Here is a 27037-nt window from a genome sequence, read left to right on the forward strand (position 1 = left end):
AAGTTCTAATTGGTTCTCTTCTATGATTCGGAGACATTGGCATTGACATTGTATACATATCCGAGGAAGTTATTGTACTCTTACATTACTCCACACATTAGTTCCTATAGTTACTTTGTAGATTGTTATTGACTTGTTTTGCATCTGCCAGTGTGAATGCAGCATAACACTGCATTCACACTGGCAGATGCAAAAGACACAAAGATTCAGAGCATCTTTACACAGCATATTTGTAGCTTTGTATCTTTGCAGCTGAAGTTGAAACCAGCTCAACGTTTTTTTGTAGCTGTGTAGCCGTTGTAGCTTTTGCGGCAGCTACAAACGTCAGATGTATCTTTGTGTCTTCATGTCTGGTCATTTTCCACCGCTGCTGACCCACAGACACATTATCACCCTGCGAGATCGGTAACACAAAATTACAAGGCCTTTGTACAGGAAATATGTCTGAATCGCTCAAAGCCTCTGAAGTATAGCATTTGACGAGGAGCACACACGAGAGAGAGAGAGAGTCATCATTGTGAGGCGGCTGAGACTGAGAGCAACATACACATGACCTGACATTGAACGTCTATTCACTTCAACGCAGTAAATAGATTTTGCTCTTCAGATGGCCCTGAAAGATTCCTCCCCTTCAACGTTCAAACGCATTGTTGTCTGCGCCGCCACAAAAGGGGAATAGGCACACTTCGAAGCACATCACAGAGCTAAGAAAAATAGGTCTGAATAAAGGGATCCCAGGAACAAACAAAGCTGTGAAAATGGTCGACCTTTGTTGCATCGTGAGCATGTAGACCGTCCGTGATTATTATTATTTTGTTACCATTTAACAGTCGTGTGTGTGCGTTTGTGCATATACGTGCGTGTCTCTGTCTATGTGCGTGCGTGCGTGTAGACTGATGTGCGATGCTCAACGGTGACTCATTTGTGGAGTGATTTTCCTTTAGCATCTATCAATAATTTACCCCAACCGTCAGCAGTGAAAATGCGGACTGCCATTCTTCTGTTTTTTTCCCCGCTTGGTGTGAGATTGGGCTGTTAGTCATGCGTTATTATGGTTCTGTTTTTTTTCCCTTGACTGGAGGAATAGACAATAGACTGGAGGAATAGACAATGGCAGAGGCCATTGTTTTCTAGACCAGCGGCCCCCCAGGGATCCTAGGGGATTCCAGGGGGTCCCCTGCAAAATCACCAGTGGTGTAAAGTAACCATGTACAAGTACTTTACAATTTAGATTTAGTTTCCCTTTCTTTTCTTTCTTTTACTTGACTTGGAGTATTTCCAATTTGCAGTGCTTTTATTTCTAATCCACTATATAGATCTCAGAGGCCAATATTGTACTTTTACTCCACTACAATTATTTGAAAACTTTTAAGTTATTACCACTTCATTTTGTAGATTTATTACAAAACATACATTAACCATGCACTTCATCCCATACACATTTGGGCCATTTGAAAATACGTCACGATGCGACACATTGTGATATTGTAGATCTGCTATTTACTTTCTGACCGGGCACCCATTTTGGTGTCAGCATCATGTTATGCTTTAGCTATTTAAAAATAGCAGATCTACAAGCTCATATCGCGCCACCGAGTGGCGCGATACGAGCTTGTAGGTCTGCTATTTTTGAAAAACCGAAGAGCGACTGACATTTTTAGAATCTGATCTCAGGTCAGAATGGGTTCATCAGACCAGTGTGTGTCCGGCGGAAACCTCGTATGAATCTGATCTCAGGTCAGAATGGGTTAAGTACTTTTTCCACCACTGAAAATCACAAAAATAGCATCAGAATGAATTGGGCTATCCAAAACCACAGAGATACTCAAGTAAAGTATATGTACTCATGCATGGCTACATGTCCAGCACCACTTATTGCTCATGCAAGGGAGGGATGAAGGGAGGTGGACAGAGTGGCTGACCTTGGGCAGGATATCGCTGTCGGCTGGAAACCTTGTATGTCCAAAACCATTCCTGTATTATTATTATTATTATTAGTAGTAGTAGTAGTAGTAGCAGCAGCAGCATTCTGACCTGAGATCAGATTCATACGAGGTTTCCACTGGACACACACTGGTCTGATTAAACCCATTCTGACCTGAGATCAGATTTTAAAAATGTCAGTCGTTCTTCGATTTTTCAAAAATAGCAGACCTACAAGCTCGTATCGCGCCACTCGGTGGCGCGATATGAGCTTGTAGATCTGCTATTTTTCAATAGCTAAAGCATAACATGATGCTGACACCAAAATGGGTGCCCGTTCAGAATGGGTTAAGTAAAAGTATCAATGAATACAGCAATGAATTATCAATACTGCAATGTAGAATACTCTGTTACAACAAGTAACAGTCCGGAACACATCATTTTACTTGAGTAAAAGTACAAACGTACAGGTATCAAAATGTACTTAAAGTACCAAAAGTTTTCAAATGTGAATGAATGTGAAAAGAAAGTAAAGTTTTCAAATAATTGTAGTAGAGTAAAAGACAAGTACAATATTTGCCTCTGAGATGTAGTGTAGTTAGTTACTGGAAATTTGAAATGCTCAAGTAAAGTAAAATAAATACCTCAAGATTATACTTAAGTTATTATAGCCTAGTACTTGAGTAAATGTGGATACTTTGGTTACTTTCCACCACTGATTAGCAAATATTAAGGAGTGAAAATAGCAGATCTACAAGCTCACGAAAAAAAGCTCAGAAAAAAAAAAACATAAAAACGCTGATATAATGGAGATTCAAGGTTTTTCGCCCGCATGCGAAGGATTATGATGACGAAGGAACCGTTATCGCACAGTACAAACGGAACAAATCACCACCGCGCGGAGCGGAGCCTAGTGACTGACTGCGCCGAGTCACAGACCCTAATGCTCTTTTCCACTTTAAAAGGACATTAGCGCCGACGGTAGTGGTGGTATCTCAGAGATTTCCGAGCCCTTATTGTTTTGGTTTTTTTTGCAAGCAATGCAAGAGCCTCAAAAAGCCATGCAGGCTTGCGGCCGAGTGGAGTAACAGTCCATTAAGGAAAGCAAACAGTGGATGATATGTTTCATAGGCAGGAACCGACAGATCAGGGTAAACAGGGTTATGTCACGACTGTACTGTGCTTCGCTCCCCCCCCCCCCCCTCCCTAAGTGTTTTGGTATATGAATGCACATCAGACACTGAGCACGAGCAGACAGCAGAGCTTTTAGTAGCACAAAAAGGCAAGTTCTATTTGAGGAGGCATTTCTAAGGAAAAGGCTTTGATAAAGGAGAGAAAGGTCATTAAACCATTTAAGCGGGCGAATAAAATCCCCCTCTTAACATTTCCAATTACCTTGGACAAAAGGTTAGCAACGCGTTCAAAGGAAACTATTTTGAAATCCATTGTTAATTAACACTTGTGTTACAATGGGCATATTTAATGCCATTTAGAGTATGGGCGCAGCGGTTGCTGGGGTGTGGTCAGCACTGGTTGGCTGCTCTCCGGGCCGGCACGGCCCTGCTCTATGTCCGCGGTGCCCTGTTTTTTTGTTACCAAATGTTTTTTATTTTAAGACAAAAAACACAATAAGACACGTTAACATCATAAATGACTTAAAGAAAACAAAACACATATAAAACAACACATAACAGCAAAAGCAAGAAACACAAAAACAAAAACAAACAATGATATCCAGAAAGGTCAAAGCCCATTGGCGGAATGACAATGTATGAGGCGGTTTCCAGTGCGAAGCAACCATCTTCTTTGCGGCCGTTACGCCAGCAAAGAAGACACGAATACGGGTGTTATTTAATGGCAACTGGGATACATCATCGCGGTGCCCTGTTGAACGGGTGTGGCAATAGCTGGTGCTGGTCGTCAGTCTCTAATATAGACATCACCCCCTGAGCCGTGACTTGCATTATAGGAAACATGATGCAGTCGGATGCCTATAAAGGCCGTGGGGTCTTAGCAGAGAGGTGTGAACCTCCATCAGTTGCCACCCCGGGGGATTATGCGTTGGCCACAGTCTATGACTCAGGGCCTCGCACCAACAGCAGCTTTAAGACCACATTAACGCTTTAGCGGTTTGGAAAAAAAAAAAGAAAAAAAGAAAAGAAAAGAAAGAAACTGTGACCTCCACACGGTTAATGCATGTTTGGCCTCCTGTGCCGATTAATTTATGCAGTGGCAGTTTAATTTGTTTAATGAAGCAACGTTAATTACGTTTAATCCGGTTTGCTTGTAAAGCCACGCGACACCCATGCTTTATGTTACATATTATCTAATCTGAGTTCCCCAGAAGCTCCATGTTATTAAACACCACTTGGATTCAGAATTGCCTGTTGACTTGCCGGCAATATATGGACGACGTGTGCAATGATTCAACCGACGGCTCCTTTTTAAAGATCCATCAAGTCCTTGTAAAACAGTCTATGAGAAAGTCGGGGACAAACAACACACACACTGGCTCCATTAACAAGGAGGTCAATATAAACTACAGGCTGAAATGCATTTATGGATCACCGATGAGAGGCTCATTGTTCACTCTAACCCTGTCTGTGTGCAGAGAAAGGATACAAAGCCAGATCAATACGAGGACCATTAGCTTAACAAAGCTGTTTTTTTTTGTTGTATAAAAAAAGCCCATCTGCTTCCTTAGTCTATAATGACATAGATGACGGGGGTGGAATGCTTTTTGGAGCTTGGATACAAATGTATTGTCATTCTGACACGTTATGACGCCGTTTCGTCATTTGAAACCGAGGACATTTGACATGTGACGGTTGTGTCCACGCGTTGGTGACGCATGCAGGGATGGAGCAGGCATCGATGCTGCTACTCTACCTGCTGTCTGTGTGGGTAGCAGGCTACTAAATCTACTCTGCCTGCTGTCTGTGTGGGTAGCAGGCTACTAAATCTACTCTGCCTGCTGTCTGTGTGGGTAGCAGGCTACTAAATCTACTCTACCTGCTGTCTGTGTGGGTAGCAGGCTACTAAATCTACTCTGCCTGCTGTCTGTGTGGGTAGCAGGCTACTAAATCTACTCTGCCTGCTGTCTGTGTGGGTAGCAGGCTACTAAATCTACTCTGCCTGCTGTCTGTGTGGGTAGCAGGCTACTAAATCTACTCTGCCTGCTGTCTGTGTGGGTAGCAGGCTACTAAATCTACTCTGCCTGCTGTCTGTGTGGGTAGCAGGCTACTAAATCTCAGTGTCGACTAAAAAACATAACAAAATAGTACATTTAATTTCAAAAATACATTTCAAATTGCACTGTGATGCTAAACGACAGCAGTGTGTCAAATGTTACAGCATAATAAAAATACCTATACCTCTAATCCTCAACTCATACAGCCGCACACACACAGGCACAGCTTATGCCTGCCCACAGACAGATACAGTTCATTCACCTATCTACGGTGGACTATGCATGATGGCAGGGTCGTCATGATCATAATTATTATTCAAAAGACTATGAATGTTCAGTCAAAATCAACACTGCTCCTGTTCAGTGTTCACTATCTCACCCATGCAGCCTGTCGGCTGTTTGATGTCAACGTAAACGGAGGAGCGTGAGCATGACATTTATAATGGGAGGTTCTATTCTTTGAGACGCACATCATGGGTATGTCGGGGTGTAGAGAAATCAGCCATTATTAAAGAAACCCATCTGCACCATTGGATTTGCATTACGGAACCAACACGTTGCTACATAAAAAAACAGCAGCAACAAGAAATAAAAACAGGATGCCCCAAATGGACATTTTCCTTGTTCCCCAGCCATGAAAAGGAATCGGAGTGAAGAGCAGAGCAGCACACACACACATACGGGGAGTATTTTGTTCATGCCGAGCTAATGCGCTTGGCACGAGCCCTTCAAAGTAGTCAAGCTGACATTTTCACAGAAAACCCAGACTTTTGACGACTTATGCACCGGTTCCCACTGATTTTAACTGACTGTTTAGCCCTATTTCAGAAGGGCGCAGACCATGCCCTGACCGAAACGTCAGTCAGTGCACGTGTAGGCAGAAGATGAGAAGAACAACAACTAGGCTTGGTTCCCAACATGCTTGAACAGGCCTATTACTTGCACGCCTGTGGCTAAAATAAGATCTTTATTGTCACTGTATGAGAAATTCCGTTTAGTGCAACCACAACATATAACAGTATCAACAGAGAGAACACAAAGACAAAGAAAGAACACTGATGGGGAAACTTCATGGCATAAAACTGTTAGTAGTCATAGTCCAGTCCAGTCAAGTCATCTCAATCCATTAATACGTTAATAAGTATTCCAATGCACCGCTAAAATAGTAGTAAAATACACCAATAAAATGTACTTCCACAAGTAGCTATAGCCAGTCATTGTGGGCATGAACAAGAAGTTGAAGGGTAGATTTGCCTGATAATGACGACGCACCGTGCAAGTTCAAATCATGCATAGTTTACATTATTATAGGCTACCATCTTCTATTTTATTAAAAATAAAAATAAAGTTTTGGGGGAAAATAGACAATGTAATATTGAGATTGTGGACACGTCAATGTACAATTTGCCATTCTTTTCCCTTAATAACCCACTCTTCCTGTAACCATTACAATCACATACAGTAACGTGCATGTTTGTGCGCACACGCATACGCACACACACACACACACACACACACACACACACACACACACACACACACACACACACACACACACACACACACACACACACACACGGCTAGTAGCCTACTCGTCTTCCATAATTGTGTCAAAGTGTCAAGACACGGAAGTTCGGAACCCCCTATAACTGCTACCTGGACTGCTGTATTGTTCAAAGGATGTAAAGATAAAAATTGACCTTTTGCCACTAATGGGACATTTCCCTGCAGCGAATCAAGGTCTACATTTCTTCATTTTATTGCATGTAAAGCCAGACAGATTCTGTCTTGGCAGGCCTTCAACAGGATCAGAGTCGGTGTAACCTCAGTTGTAAGGGTGATTGTCACGCTGCCTTTAAAGCTGTGTTTCTCAAAGTGGGTTCAAACAGACTGTTTTTTCCACCAGGACACAAGAGAGAGGACACAGAGTGGGGACACGCAGGGATGACAAAGGGGATGGAAAGGGGATTCTGTGATACACAGAAGAAAGAAACGGTGGGAAGGTAGGGCCATGCACACTATATGCATGCAGACAGAGAGACAGACGGGCCTTATCCCAAAAGGACAAACGTGGCATCTTTCCATGGGGGGCAGACAGTGTTGATGCTTGGAGCATACACAAACTTAACAAAGTTGCAGGACCCATGCTCAGATGCCAGGCACACCCCTGTGACGGGCACATACATTAGACTGGCACACACCCGTGACTGGCACACACCTGCCAGCACTTGGAAAATGAAAACAAGACTGTGCCACCATGTGAACATGGGACTTCACATTCCATCATCATGTCACCTCAGGGTGACACATCCTGGAGGGACCAGGGGGCGAGTCACTATCCTAGGTCTAGCCTGCTAACCCATACAAACTTTCAGCTAATGACCCTCAACAGCATCCCCAATCAGAATAGGGATTCTAGGGTTAATGAAAAAATATATAATAAAAAATCATAGCTCACAAACATTTGGAGGGAGGGCAAGATCCGCGCGCACACACACACACACACACACACACACACACACACACACACACACACACACACACACACACACACAGTATAAAACCAAAACTGCATTCAAATGTTAGCATTTGTTTATTACATCTTGTGTACAACAGTAAATATTTTGGTCTGGTTCCTCATACATTGTGGCAGCAATACAAATATAGCCTGTGTATGTGCGTATGTGTGTGTGTGGTGTGCCCTGGGAGAAGAAAAAAAGGTTGGGAAACACTGAAAAACCGCCCACCACTAGCTCTCAACCTCCATCTAGAGTCTAGATGGAGGTTGAGCGCTAGTGGTGGGTGGAGGTTGAGCACTAGTGGTGGGTGGGGCTATGGCCATGGCCATGTGGATGGGGCTATGGCCATGCTCTAGGGCAGAGGTTCCCAAACCTTTCTGGTCAAGACCCAAAAGAGAGATTAGACGTTTGCCCGGCCGGGACCCAAACTAGTGAAAATAGCAGATCTACAAGTGATGCGTTGTGTGCTTGTCGATTGTGCTATTTTCACTACTTCTAAATTCCGCCCATTGGCTCGGGTGCCCCGGTCTACCTCCAGTATCTGATTACTCCCCGTCACATTCTCCTGGCGGTGGGAAACGACGAGGAGCTGACCGAAATTCTGGAAGGAGGCATCGTACCAAACATCCAGCTACCCAAGTAAACAAAACCAAAAGCGGCCAGGAATAACAAATAACAATTAACAACAAATAGCGAGGAATAACAACGGCGAATTTTAAAGGCATTTTAATCGTTCTAATAAATGTATATTCTTGTACAAAAAGAAAGGAGCAGTGGATAAATGTAACACGGTCATAACAGGATGATGATTGTTTAAATTCAATCTACAATGAATAACAATGCATCCCATTTCGTATTATAGTTGGAATAGAGGTTGGATTATGTTTTGTCATGGTTTGATGATGTCTAAAGTTTTTGCTACAAACGCAAAAGGGGTTGTCCCATAGACATAGAAATGTAGACGCCACTTCCGGCTCTGGGGCGGATGCTGTCAACAACAGCGTCCATGTTGCTGCAAAGGATTGAAATGAAAGGAACGGACGTGAGTCACGTGACTGGAGGACGCCATGATTACACTCACTCCAATGAATTGCAGTGGCGGATGAGGCATCTACCTTTCTATGTCTATGGGTTGCCCCCTGTATGAGTCCTTATCATGTGATTTTTCAAAACTGGAATGCTACTAAAGCTTCTGCTACAAACTGAACAAACAAAGGGTTTTTCCCCAGTATGAGTCCTCATGTGCGTTTTCAAAGCTTGACTCTGATTGAAGCTTTTGCTACAAACTGAACAAGCAAAGGGTCTGTCTCCTGTATGAGTCCTCATGTGACATTTCAGATTACCAAAATCAATAAAGCTTTTGCTACACACTGAACAAGCGAATGGCTTTTCCCCTGTATGAGTCCTCATGTGTTTTTTCAGATCTCCAGGTTGGCTATAGTTTTTGCCACACATTGAACAAAGAAATGGCTTTTCCCCTGTATGTGTCCTCATGTGTGCTTTCAGTTGTGCATTAAAACTAAAGCTTTTGCTACAAATTGAACAAGGAAATGGCTTTTCCCCTGTATGAGTCCTCATGTGTGTTTTCAGTTGTTCAGATAAACGAAAGCTTTTGCTACAAACTGAACAAATAAATGGCTTTTCTCCTGTATGAGTTGTCATGTGCATTTTCAGGTCTCCAGATTGGTTAAATCTTCTGCTACAAACTGAACAAGCAAATGGCCTTTCCCCTGTATGAATCCGCATGTGTATTTTCAGTTGATGAGTGTGTCTATAGCTTTTGCTGCAAACTGAACAAGCAAATGGCCTTTCCCCTGTATGAATCAGCATGTGTGTTTTCAGCAGTTGAGTGGTGCCAAAGCTTTTGCTACAAACTGAACAAGCAAATGGCTTTCCCTCTGTATGAGTCCTCATGTGTGTTTTCAACTGTAGAGTGTGACTATAGCTTTTGCTACAAACTGAACAAGCAAATGGCTTTCCCTCTGTATGAGTCCTCATGTGTGATTTCAACTGCCGGGTATGGCTATAGCTTTTGCTACAAACTGAACAAGCAAATGGCTTTCCCTCTGTATGAGTTCTCATGTGTGTTTTCAGCAGTTGAGTGTGGCTATAGCTTTTGCTACAAACTGAACAAGTAAATGGCTTATCCACTGTATGAGTCATCATGTGTCTTTTGAGCTGTTGAGGGTCACTAAAGCTTTTGCTACAAACTGAACAAGCAAATGCATTTTCCCCTGTATGAGTGCTCATGTGTCTTTTCAGCTGTATAGGGTAAGTAAATATTTTGCTACAAACTGAACAAGCAAACGGCTTTTCCCCTGTATGAGTCCTCATGTGTTGTTTCAGGTCATAAGACCGACTAAATCTTTTGATACAAACTGAACAACCAATTGGTTTTGCACGAGTCCTCATGTGTACTTTCAGATTTTGACTGGTGTCAGATTCAGAACAGTGTGAAGCGGTTCCACAATGCTCTACATCATCTTGCGTAACTGAACAAGCAAATGGTTTTCCCCCTGTATGAGTCCTCATGTGTCTTTTCAGCTGTATAGTGTAAGTAAAGATTTTGCTACAAACTGAACAAGCAAAAGGCTTTTCACCTGTATGAGTCCTCATGTGTTGTTTCAGGTGACAAGTTTGGCTATATCTGTTGCTACAAACTGAACAAGCAAATGGCTTTTCCCCTGTATGAGTCCTCATGTGTTGTTTCAGGTGATCAGATCGGCTAATTATTTTGCTACAAACTGAACAAGCAACTGGCTTTTCATGAGTCCTCATGTGGACTTTCAGATACGACCCTGCAGCCTCCTCTGGTCTTTGAAGTAGCTCCTCCTGCTGTTCCTCTTTAATCTGTGGAGGTTGTGGTTCCTCCTGGACCAGACTGGGACTCATCTCCTGCTGTTCAGGGCAAACCTCCTCTTCACACCCAGGAAGGAGTGTGAGATCTATAAGGACAGCGGAGGTAACATCATCAGAAAACAAATCAATGTCTTTTCTCTCAAATTCTATCTACAAATATATAGTCAGACCTGCCAACCGTGGGACATTGCCATGAGTGCCAGCATGCCCATGCACACATTTTTACTTACGCATGCCTTTTCTTGGGGGAGGGGGTATGTTATGTTATAGAAAATAGTACATTACACTAATGGAGATTATTTATTATACTGTAAGCTACTTGCTCAGACTGAGTTAACATATAGTCTATCAATAAATATAAGTGTAAATGTCAAAGCACAGCCAGTGACTTTATGCATAAACATACATCAATGATCATGTTGCCTAAACAAAACCACATTTCTGTCCATGGTTTACATTTCCATTTAATAATCTAATGATTGAATGTATTTCAATTACACCCAGTAAGATGCCCCGAGGGCGAGAAGCGACCTTTGCCCTTTAGGGTGTGCACGCATCTGCAACAGGTCAGCTCCATAGCGGGAGCAGTGTCTTGAGTGTACAGGGTTTAATTAATTTTCGGGCCCATTGAGAATTCTAGTTTTCGCCGGCTGACGGGCGCAGCTGCACTAATAACTTTGGAGTGGGCCCATATAGCATTATGGAATGTCATAACAGGTCAGCTCCATATATGGAGATCTAAAATATTATTTGATCCAGGGAGCCGGGGTGGGAGGGAGCCAGAAGGGGAGGTGTAGGCAGGCAGGCTGGCCAATCACAGGGTGGCATTCCTAGAACTGAGGATGGATCCATATTAACTTTTGTAAATGAACGCCCTACTTTGTTCTACAACACGCGTCTCACAAGAGGAGCTAAAACACCCCATTCTACAAGCGTTGTGAGCTTGTAGATTTGATATTTATGCTATTAACCTTAAGCCTACTTTACACGATGACAGAAATGGTACAAAAACAGTTAAAAATAAAATATATATTGTATTCGGCATTCGGCCAACTGTTTCCTATATTCAGTATTCGGGTTTCGGCCAAGAGTTTCCCATTCGGTGCATCCCTAGTTATTAGAAGGGTTAGAGTTTGGAAGCACTTTCAATAACGCAACGTCCTGCTGCTTCTTGCAGCAGTTTCTACAAGAAACCATTGAAAAGTTATTGCAAATAAAAGGAACTATGAAATATTGACCAATCAGAAGAGAGGGTGGGGCTAAGCTACACCAATGAAGGACAAGGACTCTAATCAAAGTCCAATGATACCAGTACGTACCACCCACAATTTTGTACGACATTCCATTGACAATCAAGCAAGCGAAGTAGCACTTCAAGAGGACAATCAGAAGAGGGGGCAGGGCTAAGTTACACCAATGAATGACAAGGTCTCTGAACCAAGTCCAATGGCACCACCCCCAAGTCTGTACAACAATCAGTTCAATACTTACATAAAAAATAAAATCTTGATCTTGTAGATATGCTATTTTCACTTCCCGTTTGGCGGACCATACTGCTAGGAGGAGTTCGTTAAAGTGTGACCCGTGGAAATGGCATAAATTGCACCAAAACACCAAAATAAATTCAAAATGGACGACTAAAGGCTCATACATAGTCTGGTTTTACGGTGGTGGGGTGACCACCGAACTACAACATGACGTCACGAGCCGCGGTGAAGAGCAAACCACCGCCACCGCTCGAGCCCTTCTCTCTGTTTTTACTCACCACCGCTCAACGTTATTTCAGCTCCGGTGGTCAGCTCACCACCGGAGCGGTGGTCACCTTACCACCGAAAATCCAGACTATGAATAGGCCTTTAGTGTTCGTTTTCTTTTGTAAGTTGGGATATGATAGAGGTGTGTACCAATTTGCATACATGTAGGTGAAACCGTATTGTGGGGATTCAAGCACAAAGTTTTGTAGGGGGCGCTATTGTGCCATTAGGCCACACCCCTTTGAGATGATTAAAATACGCCACTTGTGATGTGTGTGCAAGGTTTTGCAACTTTTAGCGCCTCAAAAACTCAATTAATTCGGGGGAATAATAATAAACTAAGAATAATAATCATTGCGATTTCAATAGGGCTTCAAAACTAGCTGTGCAGTGCTCGGGCCCTAATAAGAACAATATGCACAATAAGCCAAAGAAACATGGAAGACTGAACTTGAGAGAAAGACGACCATGTAATTGCAAGCAGGACTTGCACCTGCTTGATTGGGTGCAGAGAAAGGAAGCTTTGTGGTGGATAGGAAGTTGAGGTATGGTATGATAGCTGATTGTGTTTGTTGTTTCTGTCCATATACTTCTAGAATAAAACGAAATATCCCACAATTTTGCAACCCATTTTTTACCCCTGTGTCAATTATCTAATGTGATCCTGGGCTCTACACACCCTCCACCAACCTGGGGAAGGCAGCGGACTGACCTTATGCTTCTGACCTCAGGTTTCTGTCCATACTGTATACTATGTGCACCATTGATAGGAATTAGGGTGGGCCATCCTTTTTTTTCTAAATAAAAAACAGGGGTGTTCCCATTACAGATTTTGGTGTGTAGAACACAAATCTAAATACATTTCTCAATTCTGATGAACCAGATCATTGGAGGCAATGTAGGGTTCTGTGTCTCGCCCAAGGACACTTCGACATGCAGACAGGAGGAGCTGGAAATTTGGAATTTGAACTGCCGACCCATGGATCATTGGCCGACCTGCTCAACCTCCTGAGCCACAGCCAACACATAGATACACCAACCCATGGAACAATAGCAATTGAGCTAGAGATTTGTCCACACTGTGTCTGCTGATGACCATAACACTTGTGTCATATCATGAAAACTAAGATCAGAGGTTCATAAACCATTTACCAATAGAGACATTAAATCACATCACAAGGCGTTATCTGAAAGGTTTTGAGATTGTAGATTGGCTATTTTCACAACAACATGACTAAAAGCATTTAGTGTCATCTTTAAAAAGTGCCCATGCATAATAGTTAATACTGTGTTTTTCAAAGCAATGGCTATATGGCTATATGCATCCAACACTTCCGCGTTCAGCTTGGGCCGCCGGTGCGCTTCCTGCCGGCAGCAGACTCATTCATTGTGAACGTACGGTCGTGAAATTGTACGTATAAAAAAATATTTTGGATTATTTGTGTTTTGCGACGTTGACATGATCACAATCATCCATGATTCTTCCAGTTGTTACACTGCTTTGTTTAACCCATTCTGACCGGGCACCCATTTTGGTGTCGGCATCATGTCGTGCTTTAGCTATTTAAAAATAGCAGATCTACAAGCTCATATCGCGCCACCGAGTGGCGCGATACAAGCTTGTAGGTCTGCTATTTTTGAAAAAATCGAAGAACGACTGACATTTTTAGAATCTGATCTCAGGTCAGAATGGGTTCATCAGACCAGTGTGTGTCCGGCGGAAACCTCGTATGAATCTGATCTCAGGTCAGAATGGAGAAGTAGGCGGAGAGACCGTGGCTTCACAGATAAAAGGTCTGTCCGTCCGACCCGAGACGAGTGGACACACTGGACTGCAACAATGGTGGAGGAATCATCCCGTTTCACCCGTTGTTTACTCGAACTGCCGAGGTTCACCGTTAATGATGTGCGAATTAAGGCTGACTCGGATGTGTACTGAAACAACACAGAGTAAACTTGAGAAAGGTTTAAAGTTTGACATGTCTTCTTATCTTATCTGCAACTATGAAGGTATGTGTATGTCGCTAACAGGGGTTAACAGCTTCTGTTCGTGTGTGGCTGGCACTGGGTTGTGCTGCAACCACTTGGTAGCCTTGCTATACCAGACAGCTCATTATTCAGAGTGTGGCATGTCCGTCGTCCCCTCCTGTCCTTCCATGCACAGAGAGCATAAGCCTCGAACAATGGTTTGTTTATATTTTTTAAAGATCTATAATGTTGGCGTAACGGTCTGGGCACCGGACTGGTGATCCAGTCGCGGTGTGCCGCGGGTTCGACTCCCGGACCCGACACGGCCTTTACCGCATGTCATCCCCCCATCTCTCTCCCGTTTCCTGTCAGCCTACTGTCTATCCCTTAAAAAATCAATAAAAGGCGTAAGCCGCAAAAAAAATATCTTAAAAAAAAAAAAAGATCTATAATGTTTGATTGATATAACCTGTTTATTAACACATTGATTGCTAACTTTTGAAAAGTTCTCTCTGAAAAAGAGAATTTTATAAATGAAATGGATTCAATAGTCTAGTATTGACAAACAGTATATGGGATATGTGTATTTTATTTGTTTTCCTCCTAAAATTAGACATTTAGGGCTTTCATTCAGTGTGTAGTATGTATATGATAATTTATTTATGTTTATATCTGCCTGTCATGATAACGTCATGATGATGATGATTCTATGCACATATGTGATCATTGTCTCAGTAAACAAAATCAACAGATCGTTTGATAGCATAACAGTGACTTGAGAGGTTGACATGTCTGGACATGAACCACAGGAGCGACTCAACTCGCAGTGGGGGGGGGGGGGTTCCACGACATGTCTGGACATGAACCACAGGAGCGATAAGCGTAGCCCGGCTGGCTGTGATTTCGACAAAATGACAGACAACACGATGGCTTCCGCAGCTTAGGATTGTATTAGTTATCCATTACAAACGGGTCGATTACGTCCCAGACGCCTTATCACTGCAATTGGCTGGCGAAGGCGCTATGGCGATTATGGTGATCAACTGCCGAGAATCTTTTTTCCGAGAATGAGAGTAGCATTGCAAACTGCAAAACGATCGATCGCAACTCGCAGTGTGGGGGGGGTTCCACGGTGTGATATCTGCTAGCCTAGTATACTGCTTCTTTGTCCAAACATGGCTGACGCGACGGCGAAAAAAAGACAGTTGGTCAGATGTATACTGCTTCTCCTATGGCGGTCCTTCGAGAATACGTCATTCGTTTCGCGTATACCTGTGCGTGAAATGGCGATCGACCGTTGGAGATTATTCTTGGTTTATATACGGGTTTATATTTCCGAGAATGAGGCGGCAGACCGGTGAGTTGTCGTTGGAAAGAATTAGAGAGGGCTGTGTCGAGTGGATCTGTGTGAATGAGTGGGGGGGGGGGAAGAAACTGTAATGCGATGGAGAGATGCCTCGGGAGAAACCATGTAGAAACAGGAGGGGAAGGGTAATCGAGTGTATTCACAAATTTCACACACACTAGAAAATGGGTAGCTCCATTTTAGATCCCCTGATCTGCGTTGGTCTATGCCGTGTGCAGGACGGCGATGCCGCCTCCCCAGTACGTCGTAATGGATACGGCATGCCTGGAATGTGGTTAGACCAGGCCTCTTTTCAGGAGGTGGGGGGCTTTAAACTCCCGGATCTCACAGCGGATCTTTCTGGAGATGATCAGTGTTACATTATGTGTTGTCCGGGCGTCAGAGAAGTTGATGTACAGTATACAGTAAAAACACCAATAAAACGCTTTAGAGCGTGATGCGCAGACGGCGCTCGAGATTAATAAAACGCTTTAGAGCGTTTTGCGCAATCGATGAGTTAACAGCCTCTTTATAAATAGGGAGTAAATCCAAGGCCCGGTTGTTGCCACGGTGGTCGTGAAGCCCAAATCAGGTGCTACTTCAACAACTGGAATCAGGTATGCATTGCAACAGGATTGTTGATAGTAGGGATGCCGCCGATTAATCGATTTTCCGATTAATCGTCGGGAGTCTCCGATTTTAACATTTCGAAATCGAAAATCAAAAAGAAAAAGAAAATAGCCAAAATATAGGCTAATAAGTAAGGCTGTATGATATATCGAACATGTACTGTACCTTCATCAGAGTGGAGAATATAAGTATAAATCAAGCCCCTCTCTCTAACAGACAGTTAACGATCGCTTGTTAACCCATTCTGACCTGAGATCAGATTCATACGAGGTTTCCACTGGACACACACTGGTCTGATGAACCCATTCTGACCTGAGATCAGATTCTAAAAAATGTCAGTCGTTCTTCGATTTTTCAAAAATAGCAGACCTACAAGCTCGTATCGCGCCACTCGGTGGCGCGATATGAGCTTGTAGATCTGCTATTTTTCAGTGCCTGCCAGACAGACAATCAGATGAAATGAAGGCAGTTGTAGAGTGTAGACTAGTGAACTGAACGTTTTCTGTTTATATCAAGTACTTCATACCAGCCCCTTATGAAACGACTTATCCCCAAATGGATTTCATTTTCCATCCTGAATGGCAGTAACTAGCATACAATGAGAACTGAGAAGATCTCCACAAAGGTTTACTCATCAAAACTGATTATAAAACTGTAACCATCAAAGCATGCACTCAACATATAATGGTTATGTGATGTGACCATGGTATGTGCATATTATAAAATCTTAAAAGAAGATTTACAAGAAGTCTACACAATTAGAGAATGTAAAATATTATATATTATTATAGCTGCTTAAAATTGGTTATATTCTTTGTCATGTGCAGTTAATGTTATTCATCTATATCCCACCAGTCATGGTCTGTGACCATATTCTTATCCCAACTCTATACAAATATGATTGAACTCAGTGTTTCAATACGATCACACATGTAATGTATGTATAAGCTGCCATGTCCTGGACTGACGGACATTTTCTCTGTGAAGCGGTCTCTCCACCTACTTCTCCAGCTGTTATAACAACCGTGTAACAACCGGTGTTACCAGATTGTGTGAGAGAAATAAGCAACCTGGTCTGCAAACAATGCCAAAAGACGCCACTCCACAAATGAGCTATATACTACTAATATACATCATTCAGCAGCTACTTGAAAATAGAAAATCCACAAGCTCACGTGTCGTTGTGAGTTTGTAGATCTGCTATTTTCCCAAAAAGTTTTTGCTTTAACCTATAAAAAAAGTTTTTGCTTTAACAGTTTCCGTGCCTTGAATGGATTACTCCAGGTTAATGTCGCTGCCGTATCGGACATACCCGCCTTTTGTTTTATGTGTTTAATCCGCCGTAATGTAATGAATCAAAAGAAAATCCGTCTTCGTCGCAGAGTATGAGACTGGATGGCTTCGCTGTGATGACGAAACCGGAAATCGTCACATGCTGTGGGCTGCTAGGGCTTCTGGGAAATTGAGGCCAATGGAAATGCATTGGGTGCAACGCCTCATTGAAACCAATCTTGTGTGCGTCTTCCGCGTGCACCAAGATGGTGGATGCTACACACAGATCATAACAAACCACGGGAGCTTTTTTTGATGGATTTTCGCGGATTAAAAGCCCAAATAATTCAGCGTATGCTCTAAAGGTAATACAACAATCTCGGCAGTGAAGGGGGGTTGATTAAAATGCGGGTTAATCGTAAAAAACAGTCAAACTGTTAACCTATAAAAAAATAAAATAAAATAAACTGGCACAAAAACATTTTCAGATGGGGGTCTGTGTGCACAAATACATGGGGGTCCTTTATGACAATGTTTGAGCAGAATCACAGGTTTAAACAACATTAGGGAACAAACCTAAATAAGCAACTACACTTTAGAAATAAGCCACAAAAAATAACGCAACCCGCAACTAGTAACTACCAATATTTTCAAGAAACTTTACTGAAAAACAAGCTCCAAGTCACTTATAACAAGCGGACATGGCAACACTGGTAACAACTGAAAGAACTCCTGGAAGAACTCACCATATACACATGAACCAATCAGAGGCTGCTTTTCATTGTTGTACGGACAGCCGTTGAAACGCAGTCACTGATTGGCCCCGGTCATTTTCTGATTTCTCCAGCTTCCGCATACTCTCTGCCAATGAGCCCGACTCCAAACACATATGCGGGGAGGACTGTTCAGTGAATCCCCGCTATAAAACCCGTACAAACTTCTCTTCAACTGGGATTTCAAATAATGGTCCAAGAATGCTTCACGCAAATTGCTAGGAAATCCCAGCAGAAAGTCAGGTAAAAGCATCTTTCAAACTGCTCAAAATGGCGGAAAATTTTAGGGCGGAGCTTACTGGTCAAAGTGACAGATGTGTCAAGTTTCGTGCATTTTGATCAAAGATCCCGGGAGGAGATATATTTTTACTAGTTTACATACAATTAAAAATGTTGGGAGTTCTAAAGGTCAGAGGTCAATAGTAAAAGGTTGTGGAGACACATGTGCGTATCGAAGTTCAATTGCCGACGGTCAAGCAGTTCATGAGCTGTGCTTGTTCAAAGTTTGCTTTTTTAATTGAGTGCTATAGCGCCACCCTTTGGCCAATGGTCGTGGGCTTCACCGTTTGGCATAGCCCTCTACCATATACGTTTAAACTGCTCAAAATGGCAAGAGAATCAGGAAGGGAATATTCACTGTATTTAATTCACGCAAAACATACACATTTTGTAACGGGGGATCAAATCGTTTAGAAATGAGCCGCAAATCAAGCTGGTTCTGGTCCAAAAAGAAGAATCAGAGATATTATGATCCTAAAAACTCAGAAGGCGTCATTTGTCTTTAGAACTAAAGATTTTCTTCCCTGTGCTGACTGCTCATGGAGGTAGCTTTCAGTGAGTTTAAAGCCGACTCACCTTCCTTGGCCTCCTCCCAGTCATCACTGTCTTCAGCATCATATTCAGAACAGTCTGAAGAGATCGGGAGCTGGTGGTCACTAGTTGGCCGTGACGGCAGCCAGCCCACATCAGCTTGTGTTTCCATGTATCCGGTTGAGGTACCAGCTATAGGCTCTGGCTCTCTGTTCTCATCATCAGCTACACCATCAGCATCCTCGGGTTGTTGAAGCAGCACCTTTCTAATCTGAGGAGGATCTGGTTCCTCTTGGTCCAGACTGGGTCTCCTCCTCTCCTGCTGTTCAGCAGGAACCTCCTCTGTGCACACAGTGAGGAAATCTAGGAAGAAAATATGAAATGAGAGAAAAGAGACACTGAATGCTTTTCCAAGTTGTCTTTGTTCCACTCAGTTGCCATAGACTGTACTAGATGTTTAGTTATTTCTAACAAAGTGGTCTAACTAAGCTACGATGACTAAAACTAAGACTAAATATACAGACAATTTTGTCAACAAATAAAAACTAGACTAAAATGTTAGGAAGGGACTAGTGGACAAGAAATCTAGTATAAGTAAAAGACAAGTCAATTTACACTTGGTTGCACGCTGAAAATAGCAGATCTACAAGCTCACAATGTGGTACGCTGCAACGCCTTGTGAGCTTGTAGATCGGCTATTTTCAGCAAGTGTAACATCAGCCATTATGACGGCATCAACGCCCGCCAAAATGCATTTTCGTCAACTAAATCAACTGTAGATTTAGTCGAATAAAGTCTTATGATATTCGACTAAAACTAGACTAACACTAAAACATTCCAGGTCACTCAAATGTGACTAAGACTAAATTAAAACCATTCAAGAGACTATGACTAAAACTAAAATGCTGTCAAAATCAACACTGCTGATACCAAGTTGGCCATTCTACTGGCTTACGACTATCAACACAGCCTGGAATCACTACATAAGTCGACATTTCAAATGTTACCAAATGGACCTCACAGGTCTGTAACTCTGAGAGTGTACAAATGGAACTAAATGGACCATCACAGGTCTGTAACTCTGAGAGTGTACAAATGGAACTAAATGGACCATCACAGGTCTGTAACTCTGAGAGTGTACAAATGGAACTAAATGGACCATCACAGGTCTGTAACTCTGAGAGTGTACAAATGGAACTAAATGGACCATCACAGGTCTGTAACTCTGAGAGTGTACAAATGGAACTAAATGGACCATCACAGGTCTGTAACTCTGAGTGTACAAATGGAACTCAATGGACCATCACAGGTCTGTAACTCTGAGAGTGTACAAATGGAACTAAATGGACCTTTACAGATCTGTAACTCTGAGAGTGTACAAATGGAACTAAATGGACCATCACAGGTCTGTAACTCTGAGAGTGTACAAATGGAACTAAATGGACCATCACAGGTCTGTAACTCTGAGAGTGTACAAATGGAACTAAATGGACCTTTACAGATCTGTAACTCTGAGTGTACAAATGGAACTAAATCGACCCTTACATATCGGCAACTCTGATTGTACACAAATTAGGGACGCTCCGATCTGGTTTTTTGGGACCGATCACCGATTGTTTTTCTCATGATCGGCCGATACTGATAGGTCCAAGACTGATACTGATCTTGTAAAATGTTGCAAATTGTAATATTTCCAAAATGATTCTGTCAAAACCTACGTAAAAACTGTTCCTGTGTGTGTGGGGAGGAGGGGGGGAATGTTTAGGCCTGTCACAAAAATGCTAAATGATATTATACTTATCTGATTGACATTTATACCACTTAAATGGTGTAAAAGATCAGTTTCTCCAGATAGGGTAAATTGCCGATCACAGATAGGGTAAATGCCGATTACCGAGTGAATATCGGTCGATATGGCCGATCATCGATTGCTGGCCGATTATCGGCGCATCTCTTAACACAAATGGAACTAAATGGACTCTTACAGGTCTGTAACTCTGAGTGTACAAATGGAACCAAAATGGTCCATTTGATTAATTGATTGATCATTTTATTCACAGTATGTAGAATGGTTACATTTCAAAGGAAAGCACAAGTCAATTAAAAACAAACTGCTACGAGGATGAAACTGGAAAAGTACTAAGACTTGTTTACATCAGGGTCCTCCATTTTCAATTCATCAGAACATTTAAAGACGTGCAAATATACAATTCTATGAAAAAAGGAAACCATCATCAGTTAAATAAAGGGAAAAAAGGAAAAAACATGTACAGTATGGAAAAAGGGCCGTCCGGAGGACAGTCAAGATGGGCAGTGTCGGTAGGCCAATCAGAAGCAGGCAGGGCGTTACCATGCCCAGACCATGCCTATGCTCGAAATATATATAAGGGTTAAGGGTACCCCCTGGAGGTTGGAGGAAATGTATGTGCCCTGATATAAAATACCATGCCTCTCCCTCTGAATGAAAATGACCCTCCCCAAGTGATTAAGCAAAAATGAATCACCCTCCCCTAAAACATAACATGCTTTACCTCAGTAAAACAAAAACCCTGCTTTTTGGCACCGTTATTATTATTAATTCCCTGCAGCTTGCTTTGGTGCTGCTGTCACTTCTCTCATTGAAGGGTGTCTTTTCCCTTAAACATATGAGCAATTGTTTCATCATTTGTGCTCAATTTATTTTTGAGTGGTGCAACCACTCCAAGGAACAGCAATGTCCGTGACGTTAACCCACCCACCCACCCATGAACCCATGAACCTATGTGACTGAGAGCACGAGTATGACTATTAGTACCAGTAGGGGCGCTGTTGTCAGAAACAAAGAGAGAGACAGTGCAGCACAGTTGCCTGCTAATGAGAGAGAGAGAGGGGGGGGGGGGGGGGGAGTTGCAACACTCAGTTCACACGGGTGTGATTTCTTAAGTTGCATTCTCCAACAAACGTTGCAGAGTGTGTCCACTAGGGAAAGTAGACTTTCTTCACAACAAAACCGTCTTTATATTGGTGAGTAGCAAAATCATTATTTGTATTTCTGCAGAAGTCGAGAGGTTGTGCTGCACGTCATTCGAGGACAATTAATTGAGAGACCCATAGCTTTAATGCAACTCCATTAAAGCTTTAAGAAATGACGTACTTACTTCCCCATCGTCAAAGTTGCCCACCCCTGATTTAACTAAAGCCCAACACACACACACACACCGTCTGTGAACACCGCTCGTCAAAACAGCCGCCTCCGTTATTTTCAATGAACATACCCGCACGTTCACACCTCGCCTGATGCTCCGATACGCCACTGTTCTATTTTCCAGGCGTTGCCGTGCCGTGTCGCTGCGCACCCGCTTCACAGACGGTGTGTGTTGGGCTACAACAGTAGTAGTTTACTACACTTCTTCTTTAGTAGTTCAGTAAACTAAGTCCAGGAATTATTGCTTGATCTAACCCAGATCAAACAATCATTCAGGCACTCCATCTTTAGGTGAAACAAAGAATGTATTGTTTTTTTAGCAACAATATTCACAAGATAGTATGTTTTTCTTTCTCACCTGTCTTCTTCTTTCCATTAGACCTTTTCTTCATTTCTTTTTCTTTATTATTTTCGCTAATTCCTCCACCTACGTTCACCAAAACCAAAACAAAAGAAAAAACTTGATGCAATGTTTAAAGTTTATGATCCCAGCAAAAATAAGGACTAGCCCACTTGAGTGTAAAATGGAACCAAATAGACCCTTATCGGTTGTTTTGGTTCAACATTTTTGGTTCCACACACAAATTAGCACGGGTGACAACATCAGCGGGCACACTGAGTGGCATAAGTGTGACAGAGAGGTTCTTTCTTTCTTTACTTTGGCTGAAAATAGCCAAAGTACATAAAAAACTAGAAGAAGTGCCCCTCGGGGCACAGGTCTCCACCAGGGTTGATATTTGGTTAAAATCTGAAGGACTAATATAAAAAAGTGGGCCTCCTGGTGGTGCTCGAAAAGGCAGAATTGAGGAGACGCTTTTCCTTGGGCTGTAGGGAGTGTGCAAACAAAGTTTTACGGAGATTGGTGCAGTTATATGTAAAGACGCAACTGGGCCTGTTATAGCGCCACCATCACACCTCATCTACACAGGCAAGGAGCGAGCATTCCAACGGCGATATCGTGCGAAAAACTGTCCTGATATGGAGCGTCGGCCATTTCGTTGCGACGTAGCCTGATAACCAATAAATAGTAGAGTGTACCGTAGATCTCAACCAATAAAAGTGTTTGGGGAAAGCGAAACCTCGCTCAAATAGAGACTCTGCGAGCCAATATAGGAGGAGTGGACGACGTCGCTGCATGACGGCGTTGTTGTTCGCGGTACGTCAGGATGGTCTCATTGAAAGACATGTATTCTAATGAGATTTCATCGTTCGCTTGCTCGCAAAACTGGCAGTGTAGATGAGGTGTCAGGCTAATTTGAAAAATGTCTTCCTCAGTCTAGTCTGGGAATATGCGTGCAGTTTCACAACACTGTCAAAACACTGTGTTGATGATTTGTGGCATTTTGTACAAAACGGGAAAATCCTGAATTTTTTTGAAGCCAATCTTAGCCAATCAGGATGGCATATGAGAAATGAAACAAATCCGTCGTGATCGCATGACTATAGAGATCATGTGTACCGATTTGCGTGAAATTTGGATTAAAGCTGAAGGAGTAATATAAAAAATATAAAAATATGTTTTACAATTAGCCTGTCGCTAAGTCCCACCCAAACCCGTTCTTGGCCAATACCACGTTAGAAACGGTTATTAGGTTAAAATCCTGGTCAAGCTTTCAATGCTGGTCAAAATGGTTTTGCAGTGTCAACTAGAAAAAGTGCCCTTCTGGGCACAGGTCTCCACCAGGATGAGCAGATGTGAAGAATTCCAGGCAAAGGTTTTTCCTTGGCCTCTAGGGAGTTGGCATACAAAGTTATCCACAGATCCGTGCAGTTAGAGGTAAAAACAGTTTTCGGCCAGTTATAGCGCCACCTTGAGGCTGAGTTGAAATTGTTCATGTGGCATTTCGTCCTTGGCCTAGTGGGAATGTGGGTGCACAATTTCACGGAAATCACGCAATGTGTTCATGATTTGCAGCATTTAGTTTGAAACTGAGCACTCCTGTGAACTTTGGAAGCCAATCTTAACCAATCAGGATGGAGTGTGAGAAATCTGAAAGACCGTTTTCGTTGAATGGCTCTAGAGAGACTGTGTACCAATTTGCGTGATGTTTGGACAAAATCTGTAGGTGTACTGTGCAAAAACTTGTTTTGCACAAAGCGGCCTCTTGGTGGCGCTATAACAGGCCGTTCTGGAAAGTTTGGGGCAGAGGTTCATCGTTGGCATCCAGGGAGTGTGTGTGCAAAATTTGGCATCGACCGGGTTAACGGTGGCCGAGATTAGCTGCTAACGGACACACGGACGGACACACGGACGGACGGACGGACACACACACGGACGGACGGAGTGCAAAACATACTCTCCCCCCATGCCTTCGGCCTGGTGGAGACAATAAATATATTTGCTGTACAGCATGTGTGGGTTTGTTTTCTTACTTTATGAGCAAACTAGTCCATTCCATGAATTATTTCGCTCCGTTGTGCAGTTTAATAGTAGCCTACATATTAGAAATAAAAATAGGCTCATTGACTTCCATTGTAACGGGGAAACAACTCTCAAACTCACTCTTTTAGAACACTAAGCTGATTATGACCGTTTATGACAGGAAAACTCATGCGGTTTTATTTTTAATAAAAAATAAAAAACATGTTTTTGTTTTGACTTCGGTGTTGCCACATTGTGTGAGAGATATAAGCCAACCAACAAAAACAACCAAAAAACAAGCCAACTCTTAAAGCCAAATCAAGAAAAACAAGCCAAAACAAACACAATAATATGACCATATATAATCCTAATAAAAGTATTGTATGCATTTATCATTATAAATACTATGTAGGCCTATGTCTATGATAATTAATGTTTTGGTAATGTATTACAGTACTAATTATTAGCCTTAAGCCAAAAGTTGCGGGAAATAAGCAGACTTGGCAACCCTGACAAGTTTGCCTATAAAACGATCTGATTGGTCCAAATCTGTACACACACTCCTGAAGTATAGCCTCGGTCCCAGACTTACCATCTGTCTCCAGACCGTTGGATGTAAACAAAATAATGTATCTGATCTCGTCCACTTGGCGCAAACACCATACACAATTTTGGACGTGTTTGAGGGAGAAGCTTTAGGAGAAATGTCTGGGACTGCAGCTGGGTGCATCTCAAACAGCATGGCGACTTGTTTACAAACGATCGAGGAACACCAGAACCGCTGTATATCTCCAACCAATATAGTTACTTTATAAATCTATCAAAAGACGAAAATAAAACGTTTTTCTGTTGTTTTCCTGATGTCATAAACTGTCAGAATCAGCTTTTGTTGTGTTCGCTTATGTGCTAACTGACTGATTTTGAGAGCTGTTCCCCGTTACAATGGAAGTCAATGAGAGCCTATTTTTATAGATACTACTAAACTGCACAACGGAGCGAAATAATTCATGGAATGGACTAGTTTGCTCATAACAGGTAAGAAAACAAACCCTCTTTCTGAGGTCCACACATGCTGTACAGCAAATATATTTATTGACACTGCAAAACCATTTTGACCAGCATTGCAAGCTTGACCGGGATCCTAACCTAGTAACCGTTGCTAACGTGGTATTGGGCAACAACGGGCTTGGGTGGGACTTAGCGACAGGATAATTATGTCGGCCTCCTGGTGTGGTGGTGCTATAAAGAGCAGATGTGAAAAATGCCAGGCAAAGTTTTTCATTGGTATCTAGGGAGTGTGCATACAAGGTTTTACAGAGATTGAGAGTTATAGGTAAAAACACGAATGGGCCAGTTATAGTGCCACCATGAGGCTGAGTTGAAAATGTTCAAGTGGCATTTTTTCCTCGGCCTAGCGGGAATGTGCGTGCAAAATTTCACGCAAATCACACAATGTGTTCATGATTTGCAGCATTTTGTTGGAAACGGAGCAGTCCTACTAATTTTGGAAGCCAATTTTAGCCAATCTGGATGGAGTCTGAATAATCTGAAAGACCCATTTCCTGTAATGGCTATAGAGAGACTGTGTACCAATTTGCGTGAAGTTTGGATAAAATCTGTAGGTGTACTGTCAAAAAATGTGTTTAGCAAAAAGCGGCCTCCAGGTGGCGCTATAAAAAGCCAATGGGAACAATTTTGGGCGGTTCAGCTCTGGCATCCAGGGAGTGTGTGTGCAGAGTGTGGCTGCAATCAAGGCAACGGTACCAGAGATTAGCTGTCCACGGACAGACGCACACGCACAAGGATGGACAGAGTGCAAAACATACTCTCTCCCCATGCCTTCGGCCTGGTGGAGAATAAATCACAAATCTTGAAGGGGAGTCCCTCCGTGTCACAACATTATTTTCAGATGGATGTCCGAGGTCAAATACAGAATTATTAATTTCAATAATTTGACATGGATTATATTTTTATGCGCGCAGCCGCGCACACACGCAGGAGCCCACACATACACACACAAACCTGCAGCGGTGTGTAGCAGTGTGTCCATCTCTCTCTTGAAGAGGCAGCATATGAACTGTGCGACCGCACTGAGGCGCTCCAACACAAACATTCTGACCTGACAAACATCACCGCTTGTTGTGTGTTTCTCCAAAACACACAATATCTGCTCTCCCACCGACGTCATGTGTCCGTTTATCTCCAACCGTACAGACTCCATTTGACTCGTTTTACCTCCTTTAAGAGACACTTTACCTCCTTTGTGATACATTAACTCATTTATGATACATTTTACCTCATTTAAGAGACGTTTTAACGGCTTTTGTGAGATATTTGACCTCCTTTCTTTGTTGTGAGCCCGTCTTCGTTTAGGAGAAAAAACCTCGCGCGTCAACAGGAAGAACTTAGAACTACAATCACGACATTCTACTTCCTGGTCAACGTGAC

At 42.6% G+C, this 27037-nt stretch overlaps 1 protein-coding gene across 2 annotated transcripts; it reads right to left on the reverse strand.

Annotated features, from left to right (window-relative positions):
- Positions 1-1863: 1863 nt before the first annotated feature.
- On the reverse strand, positions 1864-26941 carry LOC310866164 (uncharacterized protein). 2 transcript variants are annotated; one of them, XM_083775593.1, is made up of 4 exons: positions 26612-26941; positions 22586-22654; positions 19089-19406; positions 1864-1953 (listed from the first exon to the last, which is right to left on the reverse strand). In XM_083775593.1, exons 1-4 carry the CDS (start codon positions 26859-26861, stop codon positions 1880-1882), a joined length of 711 nt encoding a protein of 236 aa, XP_083631719.1. In that variant the 5' UTR covers positions 26862-26941; the 3' UTR covers positions 1864-1879. The 2 variants fall into 2 exon arrangements, 1 of the variants encoding a protein (XP_083631719.1); XR_014569892.1 differs by lacking the exon at positions 1864-1953 and adding an exon at positions 8359-10577.
- Positions 26942-27037: the final 96 nt, after the last annotated feature.

The sequence above is a fragment of the Protomyctophum parallelum genome (genome assembly GCF_964188405.1).
Source record: "Protomyctophum parallelum genome assembly, chromosome: 10".
NCBI lineage: Eukaryota > Metazoa > Chordata > Actinopteri > Myctophiformes > Myctophidae > Protomyctophum > Protomyctophum parallelum.

What these genes read in the sequence shown, in the direction of transcription:
- LOC310866164 (XM_083775593.1), bottom strand. Translation starts at nt 26,861, where the DNA reads ATGTATCACAAAGGAGGTAAAGTGTCTCTTAAAGGAGGTAAAACGAGT. An exon ending in TAATGGAAAGAAGAAGACAG is followed by an intron (nt 19,407 to 22,585) that starts GTGAGAAAGAAA and finishes TTTTCTTCCTAG; the next exon opens with ATTTCCTCACTGTGTGCACA. An exon ending in CTGGGAGGAGGCCAAGGAAG is followed by an intron (nt 1,954 to 19,088) that starts GTGAGTCGGCTT and finishes TGGACATACAAG; the next exon opens with GTTTCCAGCCGACAGCGATA.